This window comes from Sciurus vulgaris (assembly GCF_902686455.1).
Source record: "Sciurus vulgaris genome assembly, chromosome: 3".
Taxonomy (NCBI): Eukaryota; Metazoa; Chordata; class Mammalia; order Rodentia; family Sciuridae; genus Sciurus; species Sciurus vulgaris.
The window spans coordinates 64,274,355-64,287,772 of record NC_136463.1 but is presented as its reverse complement, the minus strand read 5'-3'; the positions used below and the strand labels follow the sequence as shown (position 1 = coordinate 64,287,772).

The window sequence follows — 13,418 nt, the reverse complement described above, 5'->3', positions numbered from 1 at the left end:
TTAATATTTTTAGTTGTAGATAGACACAATACCTTTATTTTGTTTGTTTAGTTTTTTTTTTTTTTTATGTGATGCTGGGGATTGAACCCAGTGCCTCACACATGCCAGGCTCTACCACTGGACTACAATCCTAGCCCCTGTTGAGTTCTTTTAAGGTGCCAAGCATGGTGCCACATCCTTTTTATGAGCAATCTAACTTAGCTCTCGCCGCCACCTTATGGAATAGGTTTCATTATCATTATTATTTTATGATTACCCATTTTATAGAGTAGAAAACCTAGACTTGGTAAGACTAAGAAACTTGGCCTGGGACACAGAGTTGATCAGTGGTAGAGCTGGGATTTAGCCCTAGATCTGTCTGACTCTAAAACCTAACATGTCCTGTTTGGATGCCCATGGATAACAGTCAAGGTAAACTAACTGGATAATCTGTTTTGCACAATCATCTCACGTAAGTTTCACCTGAGCACCCTTGCTCTACCAATGAGAGTTTTGTTTAGGGAATAAAATGTAGTTCAGTTTGTCTAAAGCAGCACAGGACATGTGATGGGAGTAAGGGAGATCCTGGGAATGCAGAGACTGGCCAGCTCTGGTGAGAGCAGTGAGAAAGGAAGGGATAGATTCCTGAGATTAGGCAGAGGAAGAATATACAGGATTTAATGGTTGATGAATGGTGTTGAGAATGAGAAGGGATACTGACAGAGTCATGGCTTTCAACACAGCAGTTAAAGTCCCTAATGTTAGGATTGCAGCTAAGGAACCCAGAAATAGGAGCAGTGATTGTGTGTGTGTGTGTGTGTGTGTGTGAAATAGAATGATGGTTTCATTGTTTTAAATGGCAATCAGATTACAGGCCCAAACTCCTGTTTTCAGTTTATTATGCCACTTCTGACTTCTTTTTTTTTTTTTAATCTCAAGGTGAATTATTTAGTAAAGTGGTAGGGAGTTCTTAACTTTTTCCTTCTTCTTTTCCTCCCCCAACCCCAAACAGAAATAGAAGTAGTTGGATGGTCTGAAGGTTATGGGAAAAAGTCAGGACTAATGGGGAATTACCCAGGAGAGAGACTTTTCACTGCTAAGTTTTAGGTCAAGCTTATAGGTTTATGGGCATGAGTGAGCTGTGCAGGTCATCCGGGGTGGTAAGACTTTGAAAAATCAGGTCACATGAACTTAACTCATTACTGGATTTTATATTTAAAAGAAAGGTGTATGTATCCAGTGGCTAGAGTATTTGTGCCTGGTGTCCAGGATCCTCCCTTTCAGGTGTCACAGAAGCTAGGAAATCAATAGCTGTTAAGAAAGTTTCTTGGTCATCATGGCCTTGATTTAGTCAAAGAGTTCATCTAGGTGTCGGTAAAATTGGAGGACTTTTCCATCTTTTCTGTTGAATCCACTTTTCCAGTGACTGACATACACTTGCATTTCCAGATGGAGGCTCACGTTCTCTCGGGCCTGCTGGAGTTGCACTCTTAGACTTTTATTCCCCAGATTGCCTTCTTACTCCCTGAAGCCCCTCTTCTCTTACGATGTTCCATGTTAAGCTCATGGTACAGGAGTTCAGTTTGAGATCTGAAAGACTTTTTTTTTTTTCCTGCAGACCACACAATGAACCCTAATTCCATTAGTAAAGACCATCTCAGTAAAACTAATACTCTCCATATTGTGTTGAACCCAGTAACTGCAGTGGCAGAAGTCACACTTTTTTGAACTTATGCAAGAGAAGATGTGCTGGACATGGCTCCTGCACCCTATAAGCTCTAAGGGTCATTCTTTTGAGGGTCACAAATAAAATTCATTTCTTTCTTACCACTGAGGGTTTTATAACCCTGGATAAAGTCTGAAGAAATGACAAAATAAATTTAAAGGGACAGATTAGAAATTATTTTGACTTTGAATTGTAAGGATGCGTATAATTTCTCCAGGACTGTTGCTTCATTTGCATTATTTTCTTGTGGAGCTGTTCACAGAAGTGTTGACAACTTTCTTAACATTCCTCCTTTCTCTTCTGTTGTTTTTCAATATTCAGGTCAAAGAAATCACCCGTGATATCAAGCAGTTAGATCATGCCAAACGCCACCTGACCACCTCAATCACGACGCTAAACCACCTGCACATGTTGGCAGGTGGTGTGGATTCCCTCGAGTAAGCCATGTAGACTTTCTTTTGGACCCACAAGAAACCCATCACATAAAGAAAATGGCTTCATAGGTTTATTCTTTTCCCATCTGGAAAGGCTTACCATCCTGCCCTACTTTCTGCCCTGTGTTCAGTCACCATTTTCTGCTTTACACCTTCTTGTGTTCAAAATTTTACAAAAAAGTGAGGTGCAGGTGAATCTGAGGGGGACCCAGAAAGAACATGAGAATGATTCCAAGAATAGGGGTCATTCATGTGAGGTAGAGCTATACCATTATGGCAGACAAGGTGATTCAGGTCCAAAATCACTCCCAACAGCCTCTGCTTTGGCAAGTGTTCCTGCTGGTTTGGGCTGGGTTGCACTGTCTGTCACCCAAGACCTTTGGGAACAGATCTTTGATGTATCATTCAACCCATTTTATTTATTTATTTATTTTTTATTTATTTATTTATTTTTTATTTTTTTTTTAAATGGAATCTCACTGTGTTGCCCAGGTTGGTCTTAAACTCATGGGCTCAAGTAATCTTCCTGCTTCAGCCTCCTGAGTATCTGGGGCTCACTTTTTTTATTTTTCCAAAGCCAATAGCTTCCTGTTTGGCTTATAGAGGGAATGATACATAAGTACGTTAAAAATAATATTAAAAATAGGAGCTGGTTATTTACTGCAAAGGAACAATCCAAAATCTCCTTCACTATCATTTCAGTTTACTTCTTTTTTTTTTTTTTCTTTCTTTTTTTATTGTAAACAAATGGGATACATGTTGTTTCTCTGTTTGTACATGGCGTAAAGGCATACCATTTGTGTAATCATACATTTACATAGAGTAATGTTGTTTGATTCATTCTGTTATTTTTTCCCTTCCCCCCACCCCTCCCACCCCTCTTTACCCTCTATACAGTACTTCCTTCCTCCATACTTGCCCCCCTCCCTAACCCTAACACTAACCCTTCCCTCCCCCCCATTATGTGTCATCCTCCACTTATTAGCGATATCATTCGTCCTTTGGCTTTTTGAGATTGGCTTATCTCACTTAGCATGATATTCTCCAATTTCATCCATTTGCCTGCAAATGCCATAATTTTATCATTCTTTATGGCTGAATAATATTCCATTGTATATATATACTACAGTTTCTTTATCCACTCATCAATTGAAGGGCATCTAGGTTGGTTCCACAGTCTGGCTATTGTGAATTGAGCAGCTATGAACATTGATGTGGCTGTATCTCTGTAGTATGCTGATTTTAAGTCCTTTGGGTATAGGCCAAGGAGTGGGATAGCTGGGTCAAATGGAGGGTCCATTCCAAGTTTTCTAAGGAATCTCCACACTGCTTTCCAGAGTGGCTGCACTAATTTGCAGCCCCACCAGCAATGTATGAGTGTACCTTTCTCCCCACATCCTCGCCAACACCTGTTGTTGCTCATATTCTTGATAATCGCCATTCTAATTGGGGTGAGATGGAATCTTAGGGTGGTTTTGATTTGCATTTCTCTTATTACTAGAGATGTTGAACATTTTTCCATATGTTTGTTGATTGCTTGTAGATCTTCTTCTGTGAAGTGTCTTCCTTAGCCCATTTGTCGACTGGATTATTTGAATTCTTGGAGTAGAGTTTTTTGAGTTCTTTATAGATTCTGGAGATTAGTGCTCTATCTGAAGTATGATTGGCAAAGATATTCTCCCACTCTGTAGGCTCTTTCTTCGCATTGCTGATAGTTTCCTTTGCTGAGAGAAAGCTTTTTAGTTTGAATCTATCCCAGTTATTTATTCTAGCTTTTATTTCTTGTGCTATGGGAGTCCTGTTAAGGAAGTCTGATCCTAGACCAACAAGGTGAAGATTTGGACCTACTTTTTCTTCTATAATCTGCAGGGTCTCTGGTCTGATTCCGAGGTCCTTAATCCATTTTGAGTTTAGTATCGTGCATGGTGAGAGATATGGGTTTAGTTTCATTCTGTTGCATATGGATTTCCAATTCTCCCAGCACCATTTGTTGAAGAGGCTATCTTTTCTCCATTGCATATTTTTGGCACCTTTGTCTAGTATGAGAAAATTGTATTTATTTGGGTTTGTGTCCATGTTCTCTATTCTGTACCATTGATCTACCTTTCTATTTTGGTACCAATACCATGCCGTTTTTGTTACTATTGCTTTGTAGTAGAGTTGAAGATCTGGTATTGCAATACCCCCTGTTTCACTCTTCCTGCTAAGGATTGCTTTAGCTATTCTGGGTTTCTTATTCTTCCAGATGAATTTCATAATTGCTTGCTCTATTTCTGTAAGGTACATCATTGGGATTTTAATTGGAATTGCATTGAATTTGTATAGCACTTTAGGTAGTATGGCCATTTTGACAATATTAATTCTTCCTATCCAAGAACATGGAAGATCTTTCCATCTTCTAAGGTGTTCTTTAATTTCTTTCTTTAGTGTTGTATAGTTCTCATTGTAGAGGTCTTTCACCTCTTTTGTGAGATTGATTCCCAAGTATTTTATTTTTTTCGAGGCTATTGTGAATGGGGTAGTTTTCCTAATTTCTCTTTCTGAAGATTCATCACTTATGTATAAAAATGCGTTGGATTTATGGGCATTGATCTTGTAACCTGCTACTTTACTGAATTCACTTATGAGTTCTAAGAGTTTTCTGGTGGAATTTCCAGGTTCCTCTAAATATATAATCATGTCATCAGCGAACAGGGATAGTTTGAGTTCTTCTTTTCCAATTCGTATCCCTTTAATTTCTTTGGTTTGTCTAATTGCTCTGGCCAGAGTCTCAAGAACGATGTTGAATAGAAGTGGTGAAAGAGGGCATCCCTGCCTTGTTCCAGTTTTTAGGGGGAATGCTTTCAGTTTTTCACCATTTAGAATGATATTAGCCATGGGCTTAGCATAAATGGCCTTTACAATGTTAAGGAATGTTCCCACTATCCCTATTTTTTCTAGTGTTTTGAGCATGAAGGGGTGCTGTATTTTATCAAATGCTTTTTCTGCATCTATTGAAATAATCATGTGATTCTTGACTTTAAGTCTATTAATATGGTGAATTACGTTTATTGATTTTCTGATGTTGAACCAACCTTGCATCCCTCATTTCAGTTTACTTCTATGATCTGTATCAGGCTGAGAATTCCCCCTGTCCCAGCCTCAGTGTAATTTCACAAAGGAGAGAGAAAGAGCCTCTTCACAGAAATGTTATCCAAAATCTTGGGATGGTGGGAATAAAGGAATGCATGGAAGGAAAGAGGAGGAGAGAGCAGAGTCCTTCAGAGCACTCCTGGGTGTTACCTGGGCTTCTGGGAGTCCCTGGTCTATTCTCGTGCAAGGAATGATCAACCAGGGAACAAGTCAACGTGACTGAAGGAACAGTCTGTGATATTCCTTCCCTCAAATGTCCAGCAGTGGCAACATAGCACCTCGACTTGAATTTGAGCCTGTCTTTTCAAATGCCTCTGAAGGGAAATCATAAATTATACACTTAGTGTAAAAGCCCAACCCTAATGAAAAATTTAGATCTAATAGTTTGTACTTCCTTGTGCCTTACTGTTGATTTTTATCTGCATCTTTTATTTAAGCTTCATTAACCATAGCAGTAGGGAAGTAGACATCTCCAACACAGAGTTGCTTATATTGGCTTAAAACCTACAGATTTAACATGTAAATGTTAAATGTATGTAAATGTGTATCCTGAAAAGATAGTTTGGTTTGTCCATATACTACAATCCTCAGACAGTAACATCTCTACCTCTGTTCTCTGTTCTCCTATAATACTCAATGCAAATCCAGATTGAAGCCTGCCAAGATTCTCCTCCCACCACGCAGTGAGAATCCATCACTCCCACATTTTTGTACCACCTGTAGCATGTGACTTGCATTTCTATTTAATCTAGCAATTAGTTTCATGGGTATTTGACTCTCTCCCTTATCAAATGATGTCACCTTGAGGATTTGGGTCAGGTCTTATTTTTTTCTCACCTAGAACACAGCACCATACATATCTAGCATTTGGAAAATGTTTATTAAATTGAGTTAATGTGTATTTTAGAGCTAGAGCAAGTTGGTCCATATCTGTATCTTGTGTCCTTAATGGTTTTTTGTTGTTTTTTTAAAAGAGTTTTCAACTTCTTATTTCTTTGCAGAGCCATGACCAGGCGCAGGCAGTATGGAGAAGTTGCTAATCTCCTTCAGGGTGTAATGAATGTCCTGGAACACTTCCACAAGTATATGGGAATTCCACAGATACGGCAGCTTTCTGAAAGGTAAAATGTCACTGAAGAAAACAGTCCTTGTTTGAGAAAAGATGGTGTAGGAAGTGCTTAAGCATTGAGCTCTGCATGCTCCTGGTTGAATCTAATTGTATGAAGTAACCTCAGATGTTATCTAGTCTAAATCTATGTGATGCTGGGATCCCTCATAACACCTCTTACAGTGTCTTCTGAGCTACCTATGTCAGATAGTTGCTGTTGTATATATGCAAAATTCTTAATTGTCTATAATTTGTGAAGGAAACTGTCCCAGTTATTTTCTTGTAACAAATCATCAAAAAAAATCACAAAACTTGTTGTCTTGAAACAGTTATTTTGCTCATGCAACTTGGCCTGGCTCAATGAGGACTCTGTGCTCCATGCAGTATCAACTGAGGCAGCATAAGAGGGATTTGAAGGAACCATAGCTGGTACATTGATGCTCACTGTTAGCTGGGAGCTCACCTGGGAAGTGGACTGGGATCCCTGCTGTCCTCTATGGGCTGCTTGGGCTTCCTCAGGTAAAGTGTCTGGATTCCAAGAATGGGCATTGCAAAAGAACTTAGCCTTGGAAGCCACATAGCATCACTTCTGCTATAGTCATAATGCTCTCAAGATTCAAGAGGAAAGAATTCTTCCCCTACCCCTGGGATGGGAGAAGTGTTGCAGTCATGTTGGTAAAAGAGCATGTAGGATGGGATGTATGACTGGGCAACCCTTTTTTGTTGTTGTTATTGCTTGGGATCAAACCCATGGCCTCACTTATGCCTGGTAAATGCTCTACTCCCCAGCCCTGCTGTGACGATCTTTAAAAAATATGCCACTAGAACTTCAGATGTGACAAAATTATGACTTTCTCTCTGACTTTATTCTTTCATTCCTACCACTGTTGAGTTTTAATCTCAACTGATACAGATCCAACAAAAAGAAGGGCAGATGCTTATAGCAAAGAAAGATGAGAATTCTAAAGGAGGGTGGCTAATTCATTGCCTTTTCTATTGGAGAAACACTAAGAAGGAAAAGATGATGGTGATTGACAAATCCTAACCTTCCTTGCAGCAAAGAAGAAATGAAGGGGCATTCCTTAGCAGCAATCATCATGTTCAGCTATCTTTCTTAGTAAGTCCTGACTGCAGCAGACTTTTTTTTCTTTTTTTAATATTGGTGATTGAACCAGGGGTGTTCTACCATTGAGCTACATCCCCAGCTATTTTTATTTTTTTATTTTGAGACAGGTTCTTTCTAAGTTGCTGAGGCTAGCCTCAAATTTGCAATCTTCCTACGTCAGCATACGGAGATTCTCAGATTATAGGCATGTGTCACTGTTCCTGGCCAGACTTCCTTTTTCCTAAATTTTTTTATGTTTAATTATACAAGTAATTCATATGTACATTCTCTTTCATTTTAAAAAAGTCAAATATACAGATGAGATTTAAACTTCCTTTAACTGTACCTCAAATCCCAATTACTCTTCCTATAGATAATGAATATTGTGAATGTAATGCATATCCCTCTGGGATTATTTTTTAATTTTTATTTTTTTATATTGGGGACTGAACCCAGGGGTGCTCTATCACTGAGCTACATTCTCAGACACCCCTGCTTTTTTTTTTTTAATTGTAAACAAATGGGATACTTGTTGTTTCTCTGTTTGTACATGGCGTAAAGGCATACCATTTGTGTAATCATAAATTTACACAGGGTAATGTTGTTTGATTCAGCCCCTGCTTTTTGTAGTACTAGGGATTGAACCCAGGGCCTTGTGCATGTGAAGCAAGCCCTCTACCCACTGAGCCACATCCCCAGCCCTATTTTGTATTTTATTTAGAGACAGGGTCTCACTGAGTTGCTTAGTGCCTCTCCTTTGCTGAGGCTGGCTTTGAACTCTCGATCCTCCTGCCTCAGCCTCCCAAGCTGCTGGGATTACAGGCGTGCGCCACTGCATCTGGCTTTTTTTTTTTTCTTTTTCTGAGACAGTCTCGCTATGTGATCCAGATGGCCTCAACTTCCTGGGCTCAAATGATTGTCCTGATTCAATGTTCTAAGTCTCCAGAACTACAGGCAGATGCCACTATGCCTGGCCCTCCAGATTTTTATTTGTTCATTTACTTGATTTTTTTTTAAGTAGATGCCTTTATACTACATGCTTTGTTCTGAAACCTGCTTTTCATTTTCAACCTAACAGTGTATTTTAGTTTCCCCCCCCCCACATTAATATGTATAGATCTATCTCATTCTGTGCATGGAATTCCAGACTATAACATTCCACAGATTATTTAACTATTTTCATGTCACTAGATTTTTCCTAACTATTAAAATATACTTCCTTTCATGTATATTCAAGTATTTCTTTAGGATAGATTCTGAGTCACAGGGTTATATACATTTAAGATTATGATAACACTACCCATTTTTCCCCCCAAAAAAGCTCTATATTTATATAGTACCATCTGTAAGGACATGACTGCTTATTTCCCTATACTTTCAACAACATTTGATACTGTCAATTTTCATTTTTATCAATCTGATGAAAGAAAAATGGTATCTAATTCTGCTACTTTTCATTTCCTTGGTTAGTTGTGAGACTAATATTCTTTCCATTTGATGACTGGTCATTTACACTTCTTGGTGAAGTGTCTGTTTATGTCCTTGGCCCATTTATCTCTTGAATTATTTATCACATTCTTAGTACTGATTTTCAGGAATCATTCTTTTTCTTCTTCCTTTTTTTTTTTTCTTTTATGGTCCTGGGGATTGACCAGGACTTCATACATGCTAAGCAATCACTGACCACATTCTCACCCCTCTTTTTTTTTTTTTTTATTTAATTTAAAAATTTTTTTGAATTATTTTTTAGACTGTATTTTGATTCTTTGTACCCAAACGGGGTACATCTTTTTGTTTCAATGGTTGTGCATGATGTAGATTCATATACTATTCATGTAATCATACATGTACATAAGGTAATGATGTCTGTCTCATTCCACCATTTTTCATACCCATCCCTCTCATTTCCCTCTACGTAATCTAAAGTTCCTCCATTCTTCTCTCACCCCCCACCCCCATTATATATCATCATCCACTTATCAGGGAAAACATTTGGCCCTTGGTTTTTTGGGATTGTCTTATTTCGCTTAGCATGATATTCTCCATTTTATTTTGAGATAGGGTCTTGTTGAGATGCCCAAGTTGCTCTCGAACTTGAGATCCTCTTACCTCAGCTTCCTAAGTAGCTTGGATTGTAGGCATGCACCACCATACCTGACTGATTAGCAGGAATTCATTATATATTCTGGATAATAATCTTCTGTCAGATCTGGGTAGATCTTGCCTATAAAATTATTTGAGTATATTACCTATTTTAGATGCAGATCTTTGTCCTTTCAGTTTCTTCTATGATACTTAGATGTTTTACTTTTTAAAATTTTTAACATTGTGGTAAATATATATAACATAAAATTTACCATTTTAACTATTTTAAGAGTATAATGCAATGGCATTAAATACATTTATATTATTGTCTAACCATTGCCACTATCCATTTATAGAATTTTTTCATCATCCCAGACTATGTACTTATTAAACATCAATTCCCATTTCTTCCTTTCCACAGTTCTTATTCTACTTTCTGTAAATTTGCCTGCTGCTGTCTTATATAAGTGGACTCAAACAAGATTTGTCCTTTTGTGTCCATCACTGAATATGATGTTTTCAAGGTTCATCCTAGTTCTAGCATACATTAATTCCTTTCCTTTCTAAGGTCAATATTCCGTTGTATTTCTGTACCAGATTTTGTTTATCCATTCACCTGTTAGTGAACATTTGGATTGTTTCTGCTTTTTAGCTATTGTACTTTTTGATATTTGTCATTGCTTGCTAAAATGTGAAGTCATTCTGATTCTTACACCTTTATAAGATGACCTATTTTTGTTGGGTTTTCTTGTGCTCTAGATGCATTTTGAGATTTAGGGCTAGGAAGATTGGGGAATTTTATTAGGACACAGTTCTTTTCATTTCTATTGCACTGTTTTTTTTAATATGCTTAATCTAAAGACTCATACATTTCTTTATTTAAATTTTTTTTTTACTTTTCCCATTGTGCAACCCAGCAGCCTACAGGCAGAGGCCAGACAGTGATTCAGGGCCAGTTCGCTCTGGTGTGTGATACTGTGAGGGGGGGGACAGGAGTTTCCTGAGTTCTAAGAATTGTTCTCTTTTGTCCTTTTCTTTGAGTAGTCTTTGTGATTTGTTCTTGCTATTCTCTCCTTGTAGAATTCCTATTACATGAATGTTGGAACTTCTGAATTTGCTGCCATATTATTTTTATGTGTGTTTGTGTAGTATAGAGGATATATACTACTTTCCAGCTTTTTGCTCTTTGAGGCTGCTTTCTGAATTTCTCAACTCAGTCTTCCTGTTTTAATTTATTCTTCATTGTTCCTAACCTGCTATTTGTCCCAGCTATTGACTTTTTTAATTTAATAATCAAGCTTTTTAGTTTCTAGGATATCTAGCTGGTTCTTTTTCATGGATATATCCTCTTAAATCTCCCAGATAACATAAATTATATGTCTCTGAAATCTCTGAATTGCCTGAACTGTATAGTAACTCTCTTCTTGGTGTTAGCATTCTTTAAATATGTGGTGATTCTTAACAAAAGGCTCATTTTTATTTTTGACATTCTCTGTTAGTCTAAAGAGGAATGCTTTTACTGCCACCTAACAGGGGAGGAGAAGTAGGGTGTGCTGTTCTGCTCAATTGTACAACAGATGTCTCTTATAAGGTGAGGTGGGGCGGGAACTGCAGGCTGCCAGGTGGGTGTGCTAGGTGCTGATCCTCTGGTTTTGGAGGCTCCCTATTCTTGGATGTTATCAGCCCCTGTGGCCACTGCTGAGGTTCTCAGACCCAAGGGCCCACATCCTAGCCTCACTAAGAATTCAGGGTGAGGATGCAGACGTGGACACTGGCTTAGATACTCTTATTGCAGGAGTCCAGCATATGCTGCTGGAGGTTGCCTCCTGACCCCCTACCCCTCCTGGTATCCACCACCTTCCTGTCTTTCATTTTTGAGAAGCGTCATTAGGCATTAATGTTTGTCTTTAATCTTGTCCCACCAGGAAGTCTTCAGAGTGTCTAGTTTACCACTTCTTCTCTTGCCTGGTTCTGGATTTTTATTCAGATATTTTCATAATTTCTAAGGATTTGAAGCAGGAAGGGGAGGTTGCAGCATGTGCTCAGTGTGCCATCTCATAGTGGAAATGCCAAGGAGTTACTAAGGAATGTCAGAATAGAGTTTGGCAGAGTGCTAGGGAAATCACCACCCTTTCCCTCATCCTTCCTAACCCATCATACGTAGAGTTGGCTGATTGCCTTATCAGACTGGAAATGTGAAGCAGCCAAGAAAGCCCACGAACAGGACTTTATGAGCTGCAAGAGAGAAGGAAGCTCTGACGGAGAAAGCAGACTTGCTTAGTGGGTGGTGAGGAGAAGACAGACAGTGTTACCTTCCCCTTCTCTTGTGATGATCTGAAGTTGATCCTTTTCCCCCATTCATTCTTTCTTTCCTTCTTCTACCTTCCAGACCTTTACTATGTACCTTGTATATTATAGGTCTTGTGCTAGGGTACTAAAGGCACCAAGATTAAAAAAAAAAAAAAATACAAACTCTCTGCCCTCAAAGAGTTCACCATTTTTGTATGGAGAAGAAAGACACCAATAGAAAATTCTAGTACAGCACATATGCAACAAAACTAGTATGTGCTATAGAAAGTATATAGGATCTTAGAAGAGGAATTGATAGAGTGAAGCAAGGACTGAGGGTGGGTGTCATAGAAGAGTTCAATTTTAATGTGACTCTTAGAAGGAGGATCTTACCACCAAGATAAGAAGTGGTAGGGGTGGGAAAAGACATCATCATGGTACTTTGGCTAGATAGATAGATAGATAGATAGATAGATAGGGTTAGAGTTTATATGTCTTTCTAAAGAATTTATTTTGTGGACAATGAAAACTTGTAAGCAGAAAGGGACATGATCTCATTTATATTTTATAAAAGTGTAATGGATTATATGTATAAGAGGTACAGATTAGGAGAATAGCATAGCCTGGAAAAGATAAGAACCTTGGAAGGAGTTGTGTTTAGGAGTGGGCTGTCAGTTGGTTGTATGGAAGGAATATGATAGAACAGAACTGTATTTGTAAAAAGCAGCATAGGGATATGGTAAGGTTGCCAAGACTATTCAATGAGGAAAAAATAGTGTTTTCAACTAACAGTGCAGGGAAAGCTGGATATTAACATGCCTGAGATTAAAGTTGGACCATATAAGCTAGCCCATATACAAAACTTCACTCAAAATGGATCTGTGGGGGCTGGGATTGTGGCTTAGTGGTAGAGCACTTGCCTAGCATGTGTGAGGCAGAGTTTGATTCTCAGCACTGCATACAAATAAATAAATAAAGGTTCATCAATAATTAATAAAAATATTTTAAAATGGATCTATGACTTAAATGTAAGACATGAAACTATAAAATTATCAGAAGAAAATTTAGAGCACTTCTTCACAACACTGGATTTGATAATGATTTCTTGATAATGACACAAAAGGCAGAGGCAGCAAAAGAAAAAATAAATAAAATGGATTTCATAAATTTTTTTAAAAAATTTGTGCATCAAAGGACACTATCAACAGAGTAAAAAAGCAACCCACACAACAGGAGAAAATGTTCACAAATCCTTTATCAGACAGATCTCTAGAATATACCGAGAACTCTCAAAACTCAACAACACAAAAACAACCTGATTAAAAATAAAATAATAAGAAGGGCTGGGGATGTAAGCTCAGTGTTAAAACACTTCCCTAGCAAGGCCCTGGATTCAATCCCCAGTACTACAGAAAAAAAAAAAATTAAAAATAGAATTACCATGTGATCTAGCAAATTCACTTGTGGGTATGTTCCCAAAAGAATTGAAAGCCTATCTAAAAATATCTAAGAGATATTAGTGTACCCATGTAATAGTATACCCTTGAGTAAAATGGCATG

General features: G+C 38.1%; 1 protein-coding gene across 2 annotated transcripts in view; it reads left to right on the top strand.

Annotated features, from left to right (window-relative positions):
* VPS53 (VPS53 subunit of GARP complex) overlaps positions 1-13,418 on the top strand; it is a 138,673-nt gene that overhangs the window by 33,747 nt on the left and 91,508 nt on the right. For both annotated transcript variants that reach the window (XM_079130805.1, XM_079130804.1), the window contains exons 6-7: positions 2,027-2,142; positions 6,273-6,392. In XM_079130805.1, the coding sequence (XP_078986931.1) occupies positions 2,027-2,142; positions 6,273-6,392 (236 nt within the window). The remainder of the gene's footprint in view (positions 1-2,026; positions 2,143-6,272; positions 6,393-13,418) is intronic.